Genomic DNA, 17,838 nt, shown 5'->3' with positions numbered 1-17,838 from the left:
TCATTTGTTTCATTGAGATGGGTATCTCATTGCTTAAGTGCCGTCCAGAGGATCCTGAGTGAAAAATTATTCCAGATTGTTGATCAGTAACTAGGATGTCTGTACAGATACGGGCAGCGTTCTTTTGAGAGGAAGAAACAAAGGCATTTGTACTGAAAAATAACAAACAGAACAACAGAGTTACTTGAACTCAATGGCCAATTGTGTTAATAGGGACTGAAGAACTAGGAGTGCCTCCATTTCTGGCCAATGATCCTTTCCTCCTTGTTGGCTTTTGAATAGATGGTGACCCTTCAGCTGTTAAACCAACACGAGCAAGAGAAAGGAGAGAGCAGCAATGAAGAGGAGGAGGAAGAAGACGAGGCGCAGCCTCGGAGCCCTCCGGGACAGTCTCAGGCACCCCTAGATGGGGACAGGCGGGAGGCCCCCACAGTGCTGGCGGAGCGGGTGGCCCAGGAAGATGCCCCACTGTCTCCTCAGGGCTGTCCCACTCCCCAGGATGACACACCAAGAAGGGAAGGGGAGCCCTCAGAAACAGAGGCGAGCTCAGAGATAAAAGAATGTTTGGACCCTCCCAAACTGGCTTGTCTCCCCTCCCGAAGAGCTCTGGGGCCCCCAACTTCAATTCCCCCCAGTCCTCCAGGCCCAGTAGCTGTGGAATCTGAGGGCGAGGAAGCACTGGGAGACGCCCATGTCAGGGAGGAAGAAAGCTCCACAAGACTGTCCCCAACCTCGGACCCCGAGAAGGTGGACCCACTGGCCGTGGGGCCTGAAAGTCCAGGAGGAGAGCCTCAGCCTTCAGAGCTCCAGGAAGACAGGGATGTCACGAGCTCGGCTGCTCCCTCCCAGGAACCGTGTAGCACAGAGGCAGCTTCAGCAGCCGTAGGAGCAGCACCTGGATCTGAACACTGCTCTCAGCATCCCAGGTGTGTCCCCTGAGCAGTTTGAGGAGCAGGCAGCTGCCTGTGGAGGTTGTCTGCAGTTTTTCCAGGGTGGGTGATTCATCCTCAGAGACTGGCTGGCTGGCTGATTCACTCATTCATTTATTCGGTATTTATTCAGTACCTACCACGTAATAGGCTCTGTGGGAGTGTGGGAGGGAAGGTGGAGTTGGTTTTTGACTTGAAGAGCTTACAGGCTATTAGGGAAGACAAACAAATGCTTATACAGTTGACCTTGAACAACACAGGAGTTAAGGGTGCTGACCCTGTGTGTGTAACTTTACAGTTAGCTCATCTCCAGATTCAAATGGGGTCGCAAAGTCAGACACGACTTAGCTACTGAACACCCCCATACTAACCCAACTGCAAATCGTGTTTATTGAAAAAAGTCTGCGTGTCAGTGGGCCTGCATGGTTCAAACCTGTATTCTTCGGGAGTCAACTGTATGTTATAAATGCATGATAAATGCTTTCTAAAAAAAGAAAGAAAGAATCAGGGTTATAATAGAGAATAAAGGGGGACTTACTGTACTTCAGGCAGGGTGACTAGGGAAGGATTCCGAGAAGGTGACATGTAGACTGAGACCTGAAGGATGGATAGGAGCCTTCTCTGCCAAGAGTGGGCAGGAGCGTTTGCAGAAAGCAAGAACAGCATGTGCCAGGCCCTGCGGTAGGAGGGACATGACACGGTCAAGAGAGAAGGCACCGTGGGTGGGAGAAGAGTGGTGGTAGGCCAAGGTGGGAAAACTCGGTAGGAGCCAAGTCATGTGAGATTTTGTTGTCACTATTAGAAGTTTGGACTTTAAGTGCAGTGAGAAGCTGTTAAGGGGATTTAAGCACAGGGGTGACATGACTGATTTACTGGCTTTAAAAGATTGCTTTGGCTGTAGGTTATGGAGGGAGTTGAGAGTGCTGGGGGTGAGTGTGGAGAAGCGGGGGATTCCTGGGCAGTCACCACAGCTGTTGGATGTTTAGCCCAGAGCCTGTGGACATTGTGGCCTGGGGCAGAAGCATTTTCCTATGATTTGATTTTTCTTTCAGCCTCTCTGAGGATGAAGAGGATGAACTGTTTAAAGGGGCAGCTCTGAAAGTTGTGAAGCCCAAAGCACAGGCTGAGGAGGAGGATGAAGACGAAGTGGTAAGGAACTCCCAGGCCCTGCCAAGTCCTCACGCCGCCCCCTGGGGGCCCCTCCCTGCTGGCTGTGAGAAGAGGAAGGGGGTCTGCTGGTGGCCCACCCCCTGGGCTCTGTGTTCAGGGCCCTGTGCGAGCAGGCTTGGGGCTGGGAGGAAGCGGCTCTGTAAGCCTGGTGGGGATGGGCAGATACCACTTTATTCTTGAAAAAGGATCACAGTCTCCACTCATGCAGCGGTAATTTCTACCTGAAGAAAGTTGGGCTGCTTAATCCCATATTAGAACGCTGAAGCCTCAGGTTTCCGGACCTCAACTCGGCTAAGGTGTTTTATTTTAGAATTGGAAAGGACTTTGAAGATCTTCTTGTCTGGCATCTGTATTCATAGACAGACTGAGGTCCAGAAGGATGATTTACCTAAAGCCACAGAGTGAATTAATTGTCCAGCTAGGACTCAAACCCCAGGCTCCTACTCAGACCACCTGTTTCTAAGCATTTTCTGCTTCACCAGCCTGCTTTCCAACCTGCTGCCTTGTTTTGTTATCACAATATCCCTGGGCAGAGAATGGGTTAAGTACTGATAGTGTAGGACTTCCCTGGTGGCTCAGTGATAAAGAATCTGCCTGCCAGTGCAGGAGACACAGGGGACACAGGTTCAATCCCTGGGTTGGGAAGATCCCCTGGAGTAGGAAATGGCAACCCACTCCAGTATTTTTGCCTGGGAAATACCTGGCAGGCCACAGTCAACGGGGTCACAAAGAGTCGGACACAACTTAGCAAGTAAAACAACAGCAACAACAACCGATACGGTAGCCTCACTTTACAGAACTCCAAAGTCAAGGCCAGAAAGGCGATCTGCTGATTAAGCCTGGATCAGAACCCCGTTTCTTGCATTTGTGGTCCCCACTGTGCTAAGTTACAAGAATTCGTGGCTCTCCCTAGGACGTTTGACCGTTGTGATAATTTCACTGGGGTAAAATGTGGGTGGAGAACACAGATCAGAGTCAGGCTCAGTCCATCCCAGGAACAGAAATATGAGGTGAATGGGGGCAGATTTTCTCCCCTTTTGTATCAACCAAAATGGATTTTGCCTTTTGCCAAGACCTTGGGAAAATGGCTGTGGCAGAGCTGGGATCTGGCTCCTACATACCAGAACCCTTCTCTCTTGCCTGTGTTCCCCAGAAAAGCACACTGGTTCCTCCATTGGCCTTTCTTCCCAGGAATTACATTTTCATTTGAGAGTTCTGATTATGAACAAAAAGCCAATTGAGTATCTCAAGTGACTGCCCTATATGTGGATGGAGTTTTCTGACTTTAGCAGAACATTATTGGTGTTAATAGTAATATCATCAAGTTAATGTCTGATTTTTGGGTACTCTGAAAACTATAGACATTTAATCTTCTGCCAAATCAGTGAAGTGTAGGCACTTTTATTCCATTTTGTAGAAAGAAGGCCACGGCTCTGGAAGATTAAATAGCTGATCCAAGGTTACATAGCTGGTAGATGCACACCAGAGCCTCAGCTGGAACAAAACAAGCAGTGAGCCACCTTTTAAGATCCTGTACCGTCAGAATTGAGAGATCACTGATGCCCAGGGAGAGGTTCGAATCTGTTAGTTGGGGGTGGAGATGGAATTAGCCCAGGGACCTCTGACCACATCACACCGCCTTCCTTTGGTGGCCCTGGGAAGTCCGATCCTGGGCCAGAGTAGTTCACCAGAGCAGAAGGTACCTTACTTAGTAGAGAACACTCGGGAGTGCCTGTCTCCAGCGTCAGTCCCAGCAATGCATATGATTCTCCCTGCCAGTCTAGAGGGAAAAGGCCAGAGGTTCAAGTCACGAAAAGGGGGAGGAGTTTCCTCTGGTTCATTAATCCCCCTTATCCTCCTGCCTGATGGGAGGGACGAAGGGAGGGCGGGCCAGTGAGACCAGGGATGTGAGCCTGTGTTCCTGGGTTTTCTTCATCTTGGGATTCTCCACTTGGTAGGGTGGCCAAGACTTTAGATTCGACTCTCTCTCAAATGGTGGGTCCACGTCCAGAGCCATACAGGCTACCACAGGCCACAACAACATTTTTTCAAATGTGACTGTATTCTTCCCAGCTTCCTTCTTGCTGTGTCCTCTGCCCTGAGGGCTGCTCTGCTTCTCTGTTTCCTTATCCTGCTCCCCTTTCTTTTCCCACACGAAATGTGTAAGTTACCACATGCGAGAAAACCTGTCCAGTCAATACATGTGTTTCTCAAATAAATGACAAAACGAGCCAAACAAAGTTGGTCTTCTTGTCTCCGTGTTGAAAGATTGTCTCCCTTCTCTGACTGCTTGTCTCAGCTTTTCTGGAAGCCTGGGGTTTGCTGGCCTCAGGGTTCATCCCTTCGGTTAAACCCTAACCAGCAGTCTCCTTTCCAACCTGGAGCCGGGAAAGATGCTGATCACTTCATCTTGCACAGGCGGGAAGTCCATCTGGTGCAGGGACAAGTGAAGACTGACTACTCTTTCCTGTCTTGTCAGAGCATGAAGGGACGCCCGCCCCCAACACCCCTTTTTGGAGATGATGACGATGATGATGACATTGACTGGCTGGGATGAAGACCCAGGAAACCGGTGCAAAGGTTTCTCTACCAGCCCTTCCCCAGGCATGATTTTGCACAGCCAGCGCTGGCTTCAGACGAGCCGCGGGGTGAGGTGAAGGTGAGCGTGCTGAGGACAGTTCAGATTCCTGAGCTAGCCAGCCTCCGAGCCCCCGCCTGGCCAGGTGAAGCAGCGTGTGAATCTGTCTTCAGAACGCTGGGGTTGGCAGAAGCCCACGCTGGTCCTGCCTCAGAGTCCCCCGTGAAGAAAGGGCTGGGGGCTTCTCTCCAGCGAGTCCTTATGAGAGTCCTGCCCTCTCCCAAGCTTTTTATTCTCTGAACTCCCAGACTGACCTGCCTCTCAGTGCTCAACCGTGTCCCAGCACCAGTACTGTCCCCTGCGGTGAGGGCTCCTGGGTAGAACTGGTAGAGGGTAAAACACCCCATCTAAACCCAGTTAACAGCCTTGCCTGCAGTCCTGGGACGTATATCTTTTCCCTGCCTTAAATCTGATATAAGAGGTCAATGAATATTTGAAATTAACAAAACTGAAATAAATGTCTGCAGTGAAACCTGACAAGCTTTTGGGGTGAAATTGAATCTGGTTCTGAGAGCAGTCTGTGCTCTCTGGGAATGTGAGGGCAGGGGTTGTAACAGATCTGGGTCGGTTAACATGCGTGAAAGCACTGTGATATGTTTCCTTTCGTACTTAACCCTGGAACCGTTAGGCTTTCCGAGGAAGTCACCACCCTGCTATCCCAGCTTCCCAGCTACTTTCCGGCTCAGGGCAGCAGGGTTAGGACCAGTCCTGTCGTCCACTGACTCCTGCAGGTCCCTACCCACTAGGAAGCCAGGCAGAGAAGACGGGGAGAGTCCCTGTGTCCTGTCATCATCCATCATGGATGGCACCTGAGAGACTCGAGTCTTCACTTGAAGAGCATTTTCCATTTCCTCTGATTTCAGGCCTAGGACTAATGCGGGGAACAGCAGTGAGAAAATATTCATGGTCATTTTACTTATTTCAGCATTTTCCAAAGACCATGCAAGCAGTCTTTAAAAAGTAGAATAACTTTAATAAAAATGTTCCCTGACTTAAAATGTTTATAAGATAGGAACCCAAATTCCACTCCATCTCACCTGACAATCAGACGTATCCTTTTTGATGATAGCTTTGAGCCTGTCTTCCATTTGTGGGCTTGGGAGGCAGTAAGAACTACCATTTACTAAACTCTGTTGTTAACAAATAGGCGCTGTTGTGGGGGACTTTACCCAGACTGTCTCATCTCCAGCGGCCCTCACAGAAGATATTTATCCTCCTTTTATAGAGGGGATTGAGGCTTAGAGAGGTAAAGTCACCCATCCAAAGTTACATAGCTAGTAAGCGACAGAACAGGGATGCAAATCCTGACTGTGGCATTCTGAAGCCAGGTCTCTCGGCCAGCCCAGCAGCATTTGTCCTGGGTTGAGGGAGGAGGGCAGTGTTGTATGTCAGAAATACAGGCTCCTGGGCCCCACCCCAGGTCCCCTGAAACAGAATTTCCGTCCTGTCAGGGTGAAATACACACAGCATAGACTTTTCAGTCTCCACTGTCTGCATTCACACCCCTGTTCCACTGGATGCCGTGTGGCCGAAGCCAGTTCCTGTCTCAGCCACAACCCTCATCTGAGTTGATGAGCAGACTCCAGGCCAGGGAGCCTGACCACTTATTAGCTGGGTGACTATATTTAGCTGCCTTAGCTTCCTATCTCTAAGACAAGGGCAGAAATAATTTCTACTTTATTGTGGGAATTAAATGAGTTAATACTGTAAAGTACTTAGAACACTGCCTGTCTGGCACATAATAAGTATTATATAGGTGTTTGTTAAAAACAAAAAATAGACAAAATACCACCTTTTGTTGAAATGCCTACTTAACCTGGCCATATAATCCATTTCTCTAGACAGTAGATTTTTTAAAAAGCCCTCCATGCTGTGAAAGTCTCAACTGTATTTAAAGAGACCATCAAAGAAAGAAGCTGCTGATCTACAGAGATGATCTCAGCAGTGCCTCAGGGCACGGGAGGGGCCTTAGCCTACCTGTCCAACTCCAAGACTACAAATCTTAACACCTGTTGTGACACTGGGCAGCTTTCCAGCTCCCTGCTTCTGTGGGGAGAATACACTGATCAGTACTGAAGGCATCACATACTATATACTTTCTGTTTCAGCTCTTTCTTATTGTAAATTTTAAAAAGTGGCTTTGGTCGGGGTTTCGTACGTAGCAGACCAGCTCCCTCACTGTGATCTATTGAAAGTCAGCCCTCGACACAAGGTTTTTTTTTTTTAAAAAAGTGGCTTTGATATAGTTTTGCCTCTGCCCTAAGGGAGAGAAGGTGCTAATAACAGTGCTGACATGGGCGTTTATAGTCCATGTGACAGTTCTTTTTCTTATAGCAGGTCCATCATCATTATTTGTTACATGAACAGAAGAATGGCTTGTTGGTTAGGCTGGCATTGAGGGTGTCTGCTGAGGGAACAGCGTTTCAGGGCTGGGTTTTGTGGAGCACAGAGTTGTGTTCATGGGAGACAGACAGACTCAGGCCTTGGACAGCCCTCCCCAGCTCCTGCAGTTGCTCTCAGGGTTTCATGAGCTTGCTGTTTGAGTGAGGAGAAACAGCAGACAGTCACAGACTATTTAAAAATATATATTTATTAAAATAATTTCTTTTTTAATTCTCAAAGCTTCACACCATCTTTCCTCTAGCCCATGAGGTACTTGAATGTAGACATTACAGTAGACAGCAGTGATTTTCTCTCCCTGGGTCTATTCTTTCCTTTTCTTTAAAGCGAAAAGGTTCAATATCTGAAGAGCCCCCACCTAACTCTACTCATGTAAGGCTTTGGTTTGATGGCTTATTACATCTTCAGTCAATACGCCCTGTGGCTTACTCAGTATTTGAACAAATCATGTTTCCCCATCAGATCACTATGGGTGAGCAGTTAAGTAATAAATAGAAAACATCAGTATTGAATATTACTCAGTGAATTCTTGGTTTTGCATTAGGAGGAGGATCAGGATGAGATTAAGGCCACGAAGAGCTCCCCTCCCTAAAGCCATTTAACTGTCACCTTCCCATGGCAGTGCCATCCTATGGGAGGAGCTCACAGCCCTGGTAATGATCCTGCTTCTTTGCCTTTAGGCAGCTGTCACTTACTCCTCCCCCAGGAGAGGGAAAGGGGTCCCAGCAGATGCTGCCACATTTATGAAATCTGCCCTCAGGTTCTGGTCTCCATCCCACCTTAAGCGGCCTTCTTAAAGGCACAGAAAGACTTCGCCAGGGCCTTCTGCAGCCTGGCTGAGGAGCGGCAGTGGCCTCAGAACTCCAGGGAGCCAGTGCTGGCTTCAGCTGAAAGTTTCCAGGAGCTGGCAGTGCCCTGAGAATAGCCGGCAGAAGAAACAGGAGATGTGGGGCGGGCAGTTCAAGGTCTGGAACGAGGCGCCCAGGTCTTTCCAGCCCCCAGAGCCGTCACCCTCAACCAGCTAAGTCATGCTGAGAAGTGGGTAGGCCAGGTAGTAGCCCACACCCGAGCCCAGGACCACGCCGAAGAAAATCCAGGTGTTGTAGGACATAACTGCCAGCATCATGAAGTAGCCAACAACCACCTGAGCGACGTGGAGCAGAGACTGGCCGAAGTGACACAGAAACCACCTAGACGAACAGGAGCGCCCAGTTAATAACGGCAGTCAGCTGGAAGCTAGGAGCTGGTGTCAGGGAATGGAAAGAGCAACCAGTTACAGGACTAGCTTATTTATAATCCGTATGCTTAACCCAGGAGAGGTTTCTTTTTAAAGAGACATGTCAGAAACCAGTAATAGAGAGGGAAGAGGGACTTGTACAAGGAGTTTGGGATAATCATTTCTCCACCACACTGAGCCCTGAGCTTCCCGGTATCCAGGGCAAAAAGGAAAAATGAGATATGTGACAAAGGATAATACAAAATCATCAGTAAGGCAGACTTTTCCCCCCTGAATCAACTGTGAGCTGTGAAAGCAAGTATTACAATGGAAAGAGCATGGACCCTGGGAACAGATTAATTTCTAGCTCTGCCACATGCTAACTGTGGTCAGCATAAGTGTCTTAACCTCTCTGAACTGAAATGCCCTCATCAGTAAAACATATATTAGTGAGACCAGTATGAAAACACCTCCCTTGTGGCGTGTTTGTGACCGTCTGAGGCCCCCACTTAAGGAGCAGTCAGACACAGCACAGCCAGAGCTGCAGAGAGGACAGAATGGGGTTCCCCAGTGGCTGTCAGAACGGGGAGGGAAGGAAGGAGCAAGAGGTTGCTCTCTACCAAGCTGGTACGCTGCTGAGAACAAATTTTTATCATTTGTACAGGAAGAGCTGCAGGTACTTACATCTTGGGTTTGGAAGCCTTAGTGACCTAAGAAAACTTGCTGAGGTTTGGGGGTGGGGTGAATAGATACCCTTGTTGCTGGACTGAGGCTTGCACCAGAGTCAGAAAGATTGGAGCCTCCCACATGGCTGTTCAGAGAGCCCCAGCCTGGGTATCAGGAGACCTGGCTATAGTCCACATCAACTGCTAACTAACTAGAAGCACTTGGGCAAGTCCTGGTCCATCCTGGGCCTCAGTTTCCGTTGGATGAAGTGGGGCTAAGTGTCCTGAGGGTCCAGCCTACCTCTCAACGTGAGTGTGAGGACTCTGCCCGTTCCCCCCAACCCCACGTCTGTTACCTGAGAGGGCTTCTGCTGACAGGCAGGGTGTCTGAGCTTGAAGAATCCTGGTCTGCCTCTTCGATAAGCTGCTGGCTTGTGGGGATGGACAGGTTCATCAGGGCCTGGTGGAGCAGCCTGGCTTTGCCAACCTTGATGCTTTCATACAACACAGCCAGGAGCAGGATGACCAACACGGAAAGGGCCATGCCTGTCAAAGGAGACTGAGTTACAGAGCGCAGCCGGGCAAACACCGCTCCCCTCCTGGCAGCTTTGCTGGGGACTTGGCACGAGTGGGGAAGGGCCCCTGCCCCACCCTCCCTCTGAACCCATTCCTCCTCCCCTCCTCTCGCATCGGCATCTTCTTCCCCACTCTTGCTGGGCTCAGGACTCCTGTCTCTCCCCTTCCAGCCCACTGTTGCTGGGAGCGGCCTGGAGTGTGTACTGGAGTGTGGCTCTGAGCTCAGCAGGGAAAGCCACCTGGCAAAGCCGGGAGGCGGCCGGGAGCATGCGCACCGGCCCACCGCCCCAGCTGCACCCCGAGCAGGGAGCACTGCGCGTCCTCTGTACGTGGTGCGTGGGTTCCCTTTGGTTCACGCAGATCTACTTTATTTCTGTGGCTTCATGTCTGTGAAAGATTAGAGTCTCCAGAGATGGCCGCCTCGCTCTACCCCACCGCACATGCTCTTCTTACTGTGCCCGCATTCCTGCCATCAAGTGGCGGGGTCTGTGTTCCCTCCCCTTTAGCCCCAGAAGACCTCTGTGACTGCCTCAGCCAATAAAGGTGGAAATGACGCTCTCTGACTTCCAAAGCTAGGTCTTAAAAAACTAGGCTTTTTTTTTTAACCTTGTTCTCGCTTTCTCCCTTTTTTCCCCTACCTTTTTCTCTTGGGACACTCACTCTGGGAACCGAGCCACCCTGCCACAAAGACCTCAGTCAACAACCCCTGTTGAGGTCCTAGCTAACAACCAGCATCAATTTTGATCAACACCTGCAGTGATGGGCGTTTGGGCTTCTTCCAGTCTATTTTTATTCGTTTTATTTTTTGATGGTACTCAACACAATTTATTGAATGAATAAATTAAGAACTAAAAATTGACACTTCCAAAACACAGCAATTTTTGTTTTATTTTTATTTAAATTATTTTTTAATTGAAGAATAATTGCTTTACAGAATTTTGTTGTCTTCTCATTTATATTGTTTTAAATGGACCTGAGCGCTATAGAATTGGATTATTCATAATCTTTGCCTTTGCCACTATTATTGTTGATCTAAGAACAGTCCTCTTATCACTTTTATTTTACAATCTGCCTACCAACCTAGAGTTAACAAAATCACATGTCCTATTTCAAAGTAACTTTTTGAGAAACATGTATTGTTGCTATGAACAGAGGTAATAACAGACTTCGTAACTAAATAAAGCTACTCAACTAGGAAACAGCACATCCCGCTGTCTCTCTGTTCCTTCTACGATGTCACAGTGCCCTCCACAGTCTGTTCCCAGGGTTTTGGTAGGTATATTGCGATCACAGCAATTTCCATCCACAGGTTGCCAGCAGAGATTATAAGCCCAGAAATTTAAAATGGTGAAAGGCTGAAGAAAACAAATATGAGTCAGGTCTAACACATATGGGGGAGAAAGTATAAAGAGCTGGAGAGAGAGAAGGATCAGAGGAAATGGGCAGGTGGGAGACGAGGACTCCTCACAGAGACAACCGGATCCCTGGAGTGGAAGCTCTGGTCTCGGCAGTCTATTTTTAACATGGAAGTACTTAAGTGGAAACACAACTCCATCATGAATTAGTGCCTGACTCTGCCTTTTCAAGTCAAAGGGATACTCGTCTCTTTCAAATGTATGTCTCATTTGAGGTCAAAGGCTGCAGCAGCTCCTCTGGGCTTCTGAGCTGATGCTGGACAGTGAACCCTGTGTGAAGGAGGTGCTAGGAGGCAACCAGAGGACCTGATCCAGTTCTGGCTCTGATGCACACTGTGTGTCCCCAGACAAGTCTCTCCCCTCCTCTGGGTGTCCGTTCCTTCCCCTGTAATAGAGGGGAAGCTACACCCTCGGCCTCTCTCTGGGCCTCACAAAAAGAGCTCTTTGCAGTCCGAAGGGCAGAGATTCCGAATGGAATTACAAATGCAAAGTTACCGCCCAATGTTTATGCAAGAAGAGTCGAGCTCCCTAAAATGTCCACAGAGCATAATGATCATGAGAGCCTGGGTTCCCACTGCCTGGAGGTGCTCAATCTACAAGCCTGGCTTCCCGATTCTCACCTGTAGGACTGTGGACGCTCCAGAAATCAAAGAGAAGCACGACCTCATCTGAGAAGATGAAATGCATCTGAAAGAGAAGGGACTGCGTCAGAGGGGGCTTGCTGCTGCTGTTGCTGCTAAGTCGCTTCAGTCGTGTCTGACTCTGTGCGACCCCATAGACGGCAGCCCACCAGGCTCCCCCATCCCTGGGATTCTCCAGGCAAGAACACTGGAGTGGGTTGCCATTTCCTTCTCCAGAGGGGGCTTAGAAGCCATCAGAGCCAAATGAAGCCAGACAGGGCAGGGAATTGCCCAGGGTCCCACAGTGGGTGGGCAGTAGAGCTAGAATTGAGCTGGCCTGTTCCAGGTAGGGGCTTCCCTGGTGACTCAGATGGTAAAGAATCTGCCTGCAATGCGGGAGGCCTGGGTTCGATCCCTAGGTTTGGAAGATCCCCTTGAGGAGGGCATGGCAACCCACTCCAGTATTCCTGCTTGGAGAATCCTCATGGACAGAGGAGCCTGGCGGGCCACAGTCCATAGGGATGCAAAGAGGCAGACATGACTGAGCGACTGAGCACAGCAGAGTTCCCGGTAGAAGTAAGGTGCTCGGGGGTGCCCATCCTCACTGGACCAACCAGTCACAGTGCTCTCCGTCATGCTGAGATGACTCCTTTGTGCCCTTGAAAGCCAATGAGGACGTGCTAGTCTGAGGAATCCCCAGGGCCCCAGCCGTTCTGCTCCAGCGGTGTTGATCATGGATGAGCCCAGGGTCAGCGGTCTTCAGTGGTACCGCACACCTGTTCACCCAAAATTCACTAAACAGTTGCTGAGCCTAATCCTGTGCCCAGCATTATGGAGAAAGATTAATGTGTCTGCCCTCGATGAGCTCACAGTCTTATGGAAAGAATGAAGGTAGAAGCAAGGAGCACGCAGCACCTGTCTGAAGGCTCTTCTCTAAGAGCAGCTGGTCCACCCTGCATCCTGGGTGGCATCAAGTGCTTTGCATATAATATCTCACAGGACCAATTAGGTCAGGACCAATTAGGTCAATTGTGGCAGGACCAATTAGGTCCATTGTATAAGAAAGAAACGGAGAAGGCAATGGCAAGCCACTCCAGTACTATTGCCTAGAAAATCCCATGGATGGAGGAGCCTGGTAGGCTGCAGTCCGTGGGGTCGCTAAGGGTCGGACACGACTGAGCGACTTAACTTTCACTTTTCACTTTCCACTTTCACACATTGGAGAAGGGAATGGCAACCCACTCCAGTGTTCTTGCCTGGAGAATCCCAGGGACGGGGGAGCCTGGTGGGCTTCCGTCTATGGGGTCACACAGAGTCGGACACGACTGAAGTGACTTAGCAGCAGCATAAGAAAGAAAACAGGGAACTGGGCTCTGAAAAGTAATTTGCTGAAGGTCACGAAGCTAGTATTAGTAAGTTGGCAGAACTGGGATTCAAACCCGAGTCTAGTTAGATGCCAAAGCCCCATCCATCTATGCTGCCTCTCAGTGACCAAGAGAAGAGGACAAGATGGGAACTGAATGGGGATTCTAAATGCCTGCATCAGGCTTAATGATTGTTTGGCAAGATTAAAGCCAGAGAAATCAATCAGTTCACACTCTCAAGGAAGGAATGTTTCGCTCTTATCACCAGCTAAGACCTCAACCAGCAGAAGCACCGTCAGTGCCCAGCTATAGCTAAGCAGATCCTGGCTGAGTTGGGATCAGTTGGTGGAAGACTTCGCATCCAAAGACAATGGCCAAATATTAGAATCTTCAAATGCCAGAGTGACGAGTGTCCTCAGAAAGTTTTTTAAATTGAGACGTAATTGACAAATAATGTATTCGTTTCAGATGTACAACATGATTCCATATACGTGTATATTGCAAAATGGTCACCACAAGAAGTCTAGTTAACATCCATCTTAACAATTACAATGTTTCTTTCTTGTGATAAGAACTTTAAAGATATACTCTCAGCAACCTTCAAATCTACCATACAGTATTATTAACTAGTTACCATGCTATTACATCTCCAGACATTTTCTCAGAGAATTTTTAGTCCCCTGGTTTTCACCTTTTTTCCCCATAGAACACTGACAAATAAAATCTTCCTTGTAACTCCACGATATAAAACACAGGGCTTTTGGTGAAGAGGGGAGAGAGGTCTGAGCTCTGCTGAAATTCAATGTGAAAACATTGATCTGGTCCAATTCTAGTCCCATTCTAACCACTTCTCATTTGCAGATGGGTAAAAGGAGTTCCAAAAGGGGAAAGGATTTCTCCAAGACCTCGTAAGATGAAAACTGAAACCTAGACAGTCTTTTAAAAATCATGCTGAATAACTTTAAAATAAAGATAGCTTTTTATCTCCCTAATATGAAAGTGATACTTGCTCAATGGAAAAACCTGAAACAGTACCAAAAAGAAAGTAAAAAATTATTTTGAGTCCTACTGCCCAGAGATACCCTATGTCATGATTTCAAAAAGAGTATCCACTGAGGTGGCAAAATGTTCACAAAAAATTGATATGCAAAAACAAACAGGTACAAGTAATCCTGTGAAACTGCATTTACACTGGAATTGCACTCATGGAATTTCAGAAGCCTACCTACAGCACCATCTCTGAAGGTGGAGTGAGGTGTGGCGCCTTGACCCCTACTCTGAGTTCACTTGATAAAGCAGCTGGCATGACTGGAATGCCCCCTGTGGCTAATTTATCAGAGAGGTTTCATAACTGGGTTCCTTCTGTCATCCTTAGGTTTGGGTCAGCTATCTCAGACACCCAAACAGTTTTCTCAGTAGATCGAACACCCTCGAAAGCTGTGCTAAGGGTGCAGGTGCTGAAGACAGACAAATGAGAGAAGTCCTTGTTCCCCAAGGAGCGAATGTTTGTTAGCGGAAAGGGAGTGAACAAATAGTACAAAGGGGTTTATATATTCAGCAAGGGGGAGGCACCGGGATGGGGGCAGCTGGGGGTACTGGGGACGGAAGATCTCTGGAAGACACCTAACCCAGCCAGGGAGGCCGGTGGCTAGGACATCTTCTGAAGCAGGAAGCAGTCGAGGGAAGATGGACAGTGTAGGTTTTCTAAGCTGCAAGTGTCCGTACAGAGCGTCCACCCCCTGGGGAGTGAGGGGCCCGAAGGAGGGACAAAGACTCACCTCTCTTGCCTTTGGAGAAAAAGATTCAAATCAGCACACCCTGACTTGGAAATGCAGTTTTCAGTCAAAGAGCCCCGTGGTCAGACACTCAAGGGGCGGGCCCTCTCATCCAGTTCCACGAGCTTAGGATAAAGCAGGGCCTCCAGTAGCTAAATTATCTGTGTCTGGGTCAGGGCCCCACCCTGTGGGGCGGGGCTATGGGGAAAAAGACAGCAATCACGGGACTTGTTTCTTTATTTTCTCATTTGGAGTTACTCACACTTTGAGAATCTCAAGGACAGAGGAACCTGGAAAACTACCGTCCGTTGTCTCGCAAAAGAGTCTGACACTACATAGCAGCTAAACAGCAACAAGCACTTCCAGAAAAGTGCCCTCACTTATAAGCCAAAGAGTTTAGGGGCAGATTAAGGTCCCAGTCCTGTCACTGCCTGGCTGGGGAAATTTTCATATAAACCCTTCCCATCTGTTTCCCCTTTTAGAGAGCCGTCGGGAGTTGGGTGTGTGCGTTTGACTACATGACCTGCGTTGGCTTCCTGAATCTTCAATTCTATGACATTCTTCCTGGAGGAAGAAAACTGTGTACATGATTTATTTGTAGACCGAAGAGTTTTGCAAGCTGTCAATTCTCTCCAGCCCAGGTGAACCCTACCAAGAAAACTAGTTTATCTGAAACGCTAATTCTAACCCAAGTGTAAGAGGATGGAAAGTGGCGAGGTCTGTTTGTTTTTTGTTTTTGTTTTCTCCGAAAGAATCGGACCACGAACTTGCGAAGGCAGGGAACCGCCCCGGGGGTGTGTACGCGCGCCCAGCCGCCGGCTGAAATGCTTCGAGAATTCCCTCCCCATGGGCGCCTCCCCGCAGTCTCCCCCAATTCGCCGCGCCCAGAGCAGAGGGGACCCCCGCCCGCCTGTCTTCCCCCAGCGCACCGCGACCCTCAGCCGCGCCACACCAGCGCGCAGTGACTCGCGCGGCTCGTCAAGCCGGACTGACTCCCAGCGGGAGGAGCAAATAAAAAGACCCCAAAGCCCCGGCCAGCTCTCCTGTTCCCGACGTTGACACCGCTGCCAGCACACCCCCTCACCGGCCCCCGGCCAGGGCCGGCGGGCCCCGCGGGATGCCCGAGGTCGCCTGCTCGAGGGTCCCAGCGCCCACCCCGCGGCCGCTTCTCCAGGAGGCGCCCGGACTCACCGCCATGGTGAGCGCGCTGGGCGGCCGGGCGCCGGGGCCGCGTCTGCTCTCGGGACTGGGGCTCCGCGCCCGGACAGCCTCCGCGATCGCGACCGGGGCTGCGCGGTCACGTGGTCCCGGCGAGGCGCGCGCGCGGGCGCCTGGGACTTGTGGTCCCCACAGTGCTCCCCGCATCCTCGGGCGCACCCACCGGCCGGACCTCCTGCAGAGCTCCAAGAAGGGAGCGGAGCCGGCCTCTCGGCCAGAGCCGCCAGCACGGCGGGGTCCCTTCTGCCTTCCCTTTGGGCCCCTTCCTGTTTTGCACTTGACTTGTCTTTCAATTATCATAAAAGGATTTATTGCTTGCTATAATAAACAGCTTAACACCTGTTACGTCCATCTTCTGGACGTGATAACAAGAAGTTAGAAGTAAATTAAAGAAATTATGCCCCAAGCTTTTCATGTAACCATCCTTCTTATTTTTCTTCTTCTTCTCCTTCTTGTCTTTTCCAATCTGAAACGAAAAGTAATACACGGTTGTAATTTTAATTTGTATTTCTTTAATAACTAGGATGGTAAACTTTCTTCTTATTGGTGTAGCCATTTTTCTGTATTCTCTGTCCATTTCATATATCCTTCTTGGGGTGGGGAGAGTTTTATAGGGGATGAGGGACTTTTAACAGTATTGGTGCTGGAGAAGACTTTTGAGAGTCCCTTGGACTGCAAGGAGATCCAACCAGTCCATTCTAAAGGAGATCGATCCTGGGTGTTAATTGGAAGGACTGATGCAAAAGCTGAAACTCCAATACTTTGGCCACCTCATGCGAAGAGTTGACTCACTGGAAAAGACTCTGATGCTGGGAGGGATTGGGGGCGGGAGGAGAAGGGGACGATAGAGAATAAGATGGCTGGATGGCATCACCGGCTCGATGGACATGAGTTTGAGTGAACTCTGGGAGTTGATGATGGACAGGGAGGCCTGGCATGCTGTGATTCATGGAGTCGCAAATAGTCGGACATGACTGAGGGACTGAACTGAACTGAACTGACTGAAAATATATTTAGTAACCCTTTGCCAGTCCTTCTAGGAGGAAAGTGGCTTCTTAGAGAAACCTTTCCAGAGGCAGTACTAGCAGACCTTGAACCTGGAATATGACCTCGTTTCAAATCCTGCACCAACAAGAACTGGCTACAGGACCTCCAGCAAATGGCTTTACTTTTCTGAGCCTTGGTTTCCTGGTGGGTAAAATGGAAAGAATAATAGAAGCATGTCATAGAGCTATTGTAAGGCTTAAGTGAAGTCTTGCGTGTTAAATCCTCATCAGAGAACCTGGCAGCGGGAGCTTGCTCAAAAAATGGTAGCCATTGTTATCGTTAGCAAATATTTCTGTTCTGTTGTAACCGAACAGGATCCTGTGGTTCCTTCCTGGGACAGACCCTTCCCACCTCCTCTGCCTGCTTCTTCTTTGTAGAAAAGTTCATCTTCTAAGTCTCTCCTGAGCCACAAAAACCTGACTCAAGAATTAGTGCCTGAAAGGGTGAACATGTAGTGACAAAAATTGGGTATTGAGCCGGGAGAAACTTATTTTTTAAGAATTAAAAAAATAAATCGGCCATATGGCAGTCACAGAATCTTACGTTCCTTCCTGAAGTATCTAGATAACAGTATCTGATGCAAATTTCCTGAGTTGTTTTACAGACGCTAAAACCCACCAAATAGAAGAAATTGACGTTAGGTGCCTGAGTGTGTAACCCCCAGACCCACTGGAGCCTGACAGTTAATATTGTTGACCCCTGTGACACCACCCTGTTACGTCACCATCAACCAGTCAGAGAACTGTTGCAGGGATCACACACCCTGCAACTCCTCTCCCTCACCTTGTCTTTAAGAATGCTTCCC

The 17,838-nt window shown here is 49.1% G+C and overlaps 2 protein-coding genes across 6 annotated transcripts in view; one reads left to right on the top strand and one right to left on the bottom strand.

Moving 5' to 3' along the window:
- Positions 1-5,217, top strand: part of FKBP15 (FKBP prolyl isomerase family member 15) — a 58,465-nt gene extending 53,248 nt beyond the window's left edge. For all 4 annotated transcript variants that reach the window (XM_055427608.2, XM_055427607.2, XM_055427606.2 and 1 more), the window contains 3 exons: positions 283-926; positions 1,982-2,078; positions 4,579-5,217. In XM_055427608.2, the coding sequence (XP_055283583.2) occupies positions 283-926; positions 1,982-2,078; positions 4,579-4,656 (819 nt within the window). In that variant the 3' untranslated portion in view covers positions 4,657-5,217. The remainder of the gene's footprint in view (positions 1-282; positions 927-1,981; positions 2,079-4,578) is intronic.
- A 2,089-nt stretch (positions 5,218-7,306) lies between these two features.
- Positions 7,307-16,405, bottom strand: SLC31A2 (solute carrier family 31 member 2). Of its 2 annotated transcripts, none has more exons than XM_055427610.2 (4): positions 15,960-16,405; positions 11,630-11,696; positions 9,375-9,564; positions 7,307-8,327 (listed from the first exon to the last, which is right to left on the bottom strand). In XM_055427610.2, the coding sequence occupies exons 1-4, from the start codon at positions 16,284-16,286 to the stop codon at positions 8,159-8,161; spliced, it is 753 nt and encodes a 250-aa protein (XP_055283585.2). In that variant the 5' UTR covers positions 16,287-16,405; the 3' UTR covers positions 7,307-8,158. The 2 variants fall into 2 exon arrangements, with proteins under 2 accessions (XP_055283585.2, XP_088694409.1); XM_088838283.1 differs by lacking the exon at positions 15,960-16,405 and adding an exon at positions 14,772-15,919.
- Positions 16,406-17,838: the final 1,433 nt, after the last annotated feature.

The sequence above is a fragment of the Moschus berezovskii genome, chromosome 7 (genome assembly GCF_049115385.1).
Source record: "Moschus berezovskii isolate FMDL1 chromosome 7, NW_MosBer_1.0, whole genome shotgun sequence".
Taxonomy (NCBI): domain Eukaryota; kingdom Metazoa; phylum Chordata; class Mammalia; order Artiodactyla; family Moschidae; genus Moschus; species Moschus berezovskii.
The sequence above is the reverse complement of the archived record's forward strand: the minus strand, read 5'-3'. Positions and strand labels throughout refer to the sequence as shown.

What these genes read in the sequence shown, in the direction of transcription:
- SLC31A2 (XM_055427610.2), bottom strand. Translation starts at nt 16,286, where the DNA reads ATGATAATTGAAAGACAAGTCAAGTGCAAAACAGGAAGGGGCCCAAAG. An exon ending in CCAGCGCGCTCACCATGGCG is followed by an intron (nt 11,697 to 15,959) that starts GTGAGTCCGGGC and finishes CTTCTCTTTCAG; the next exon opens with ATGCATTTCATCTTCTCAGA. An exon ending in GTCAGCAGAAGCCCTCTCAG is followed by an intron (nt 8,328 to 9,374) that starts GTAACAGACGTG and finishes CTGTTCGTCTAG; the next exon opens with GTGGTTTCTGTGTCACTTCG.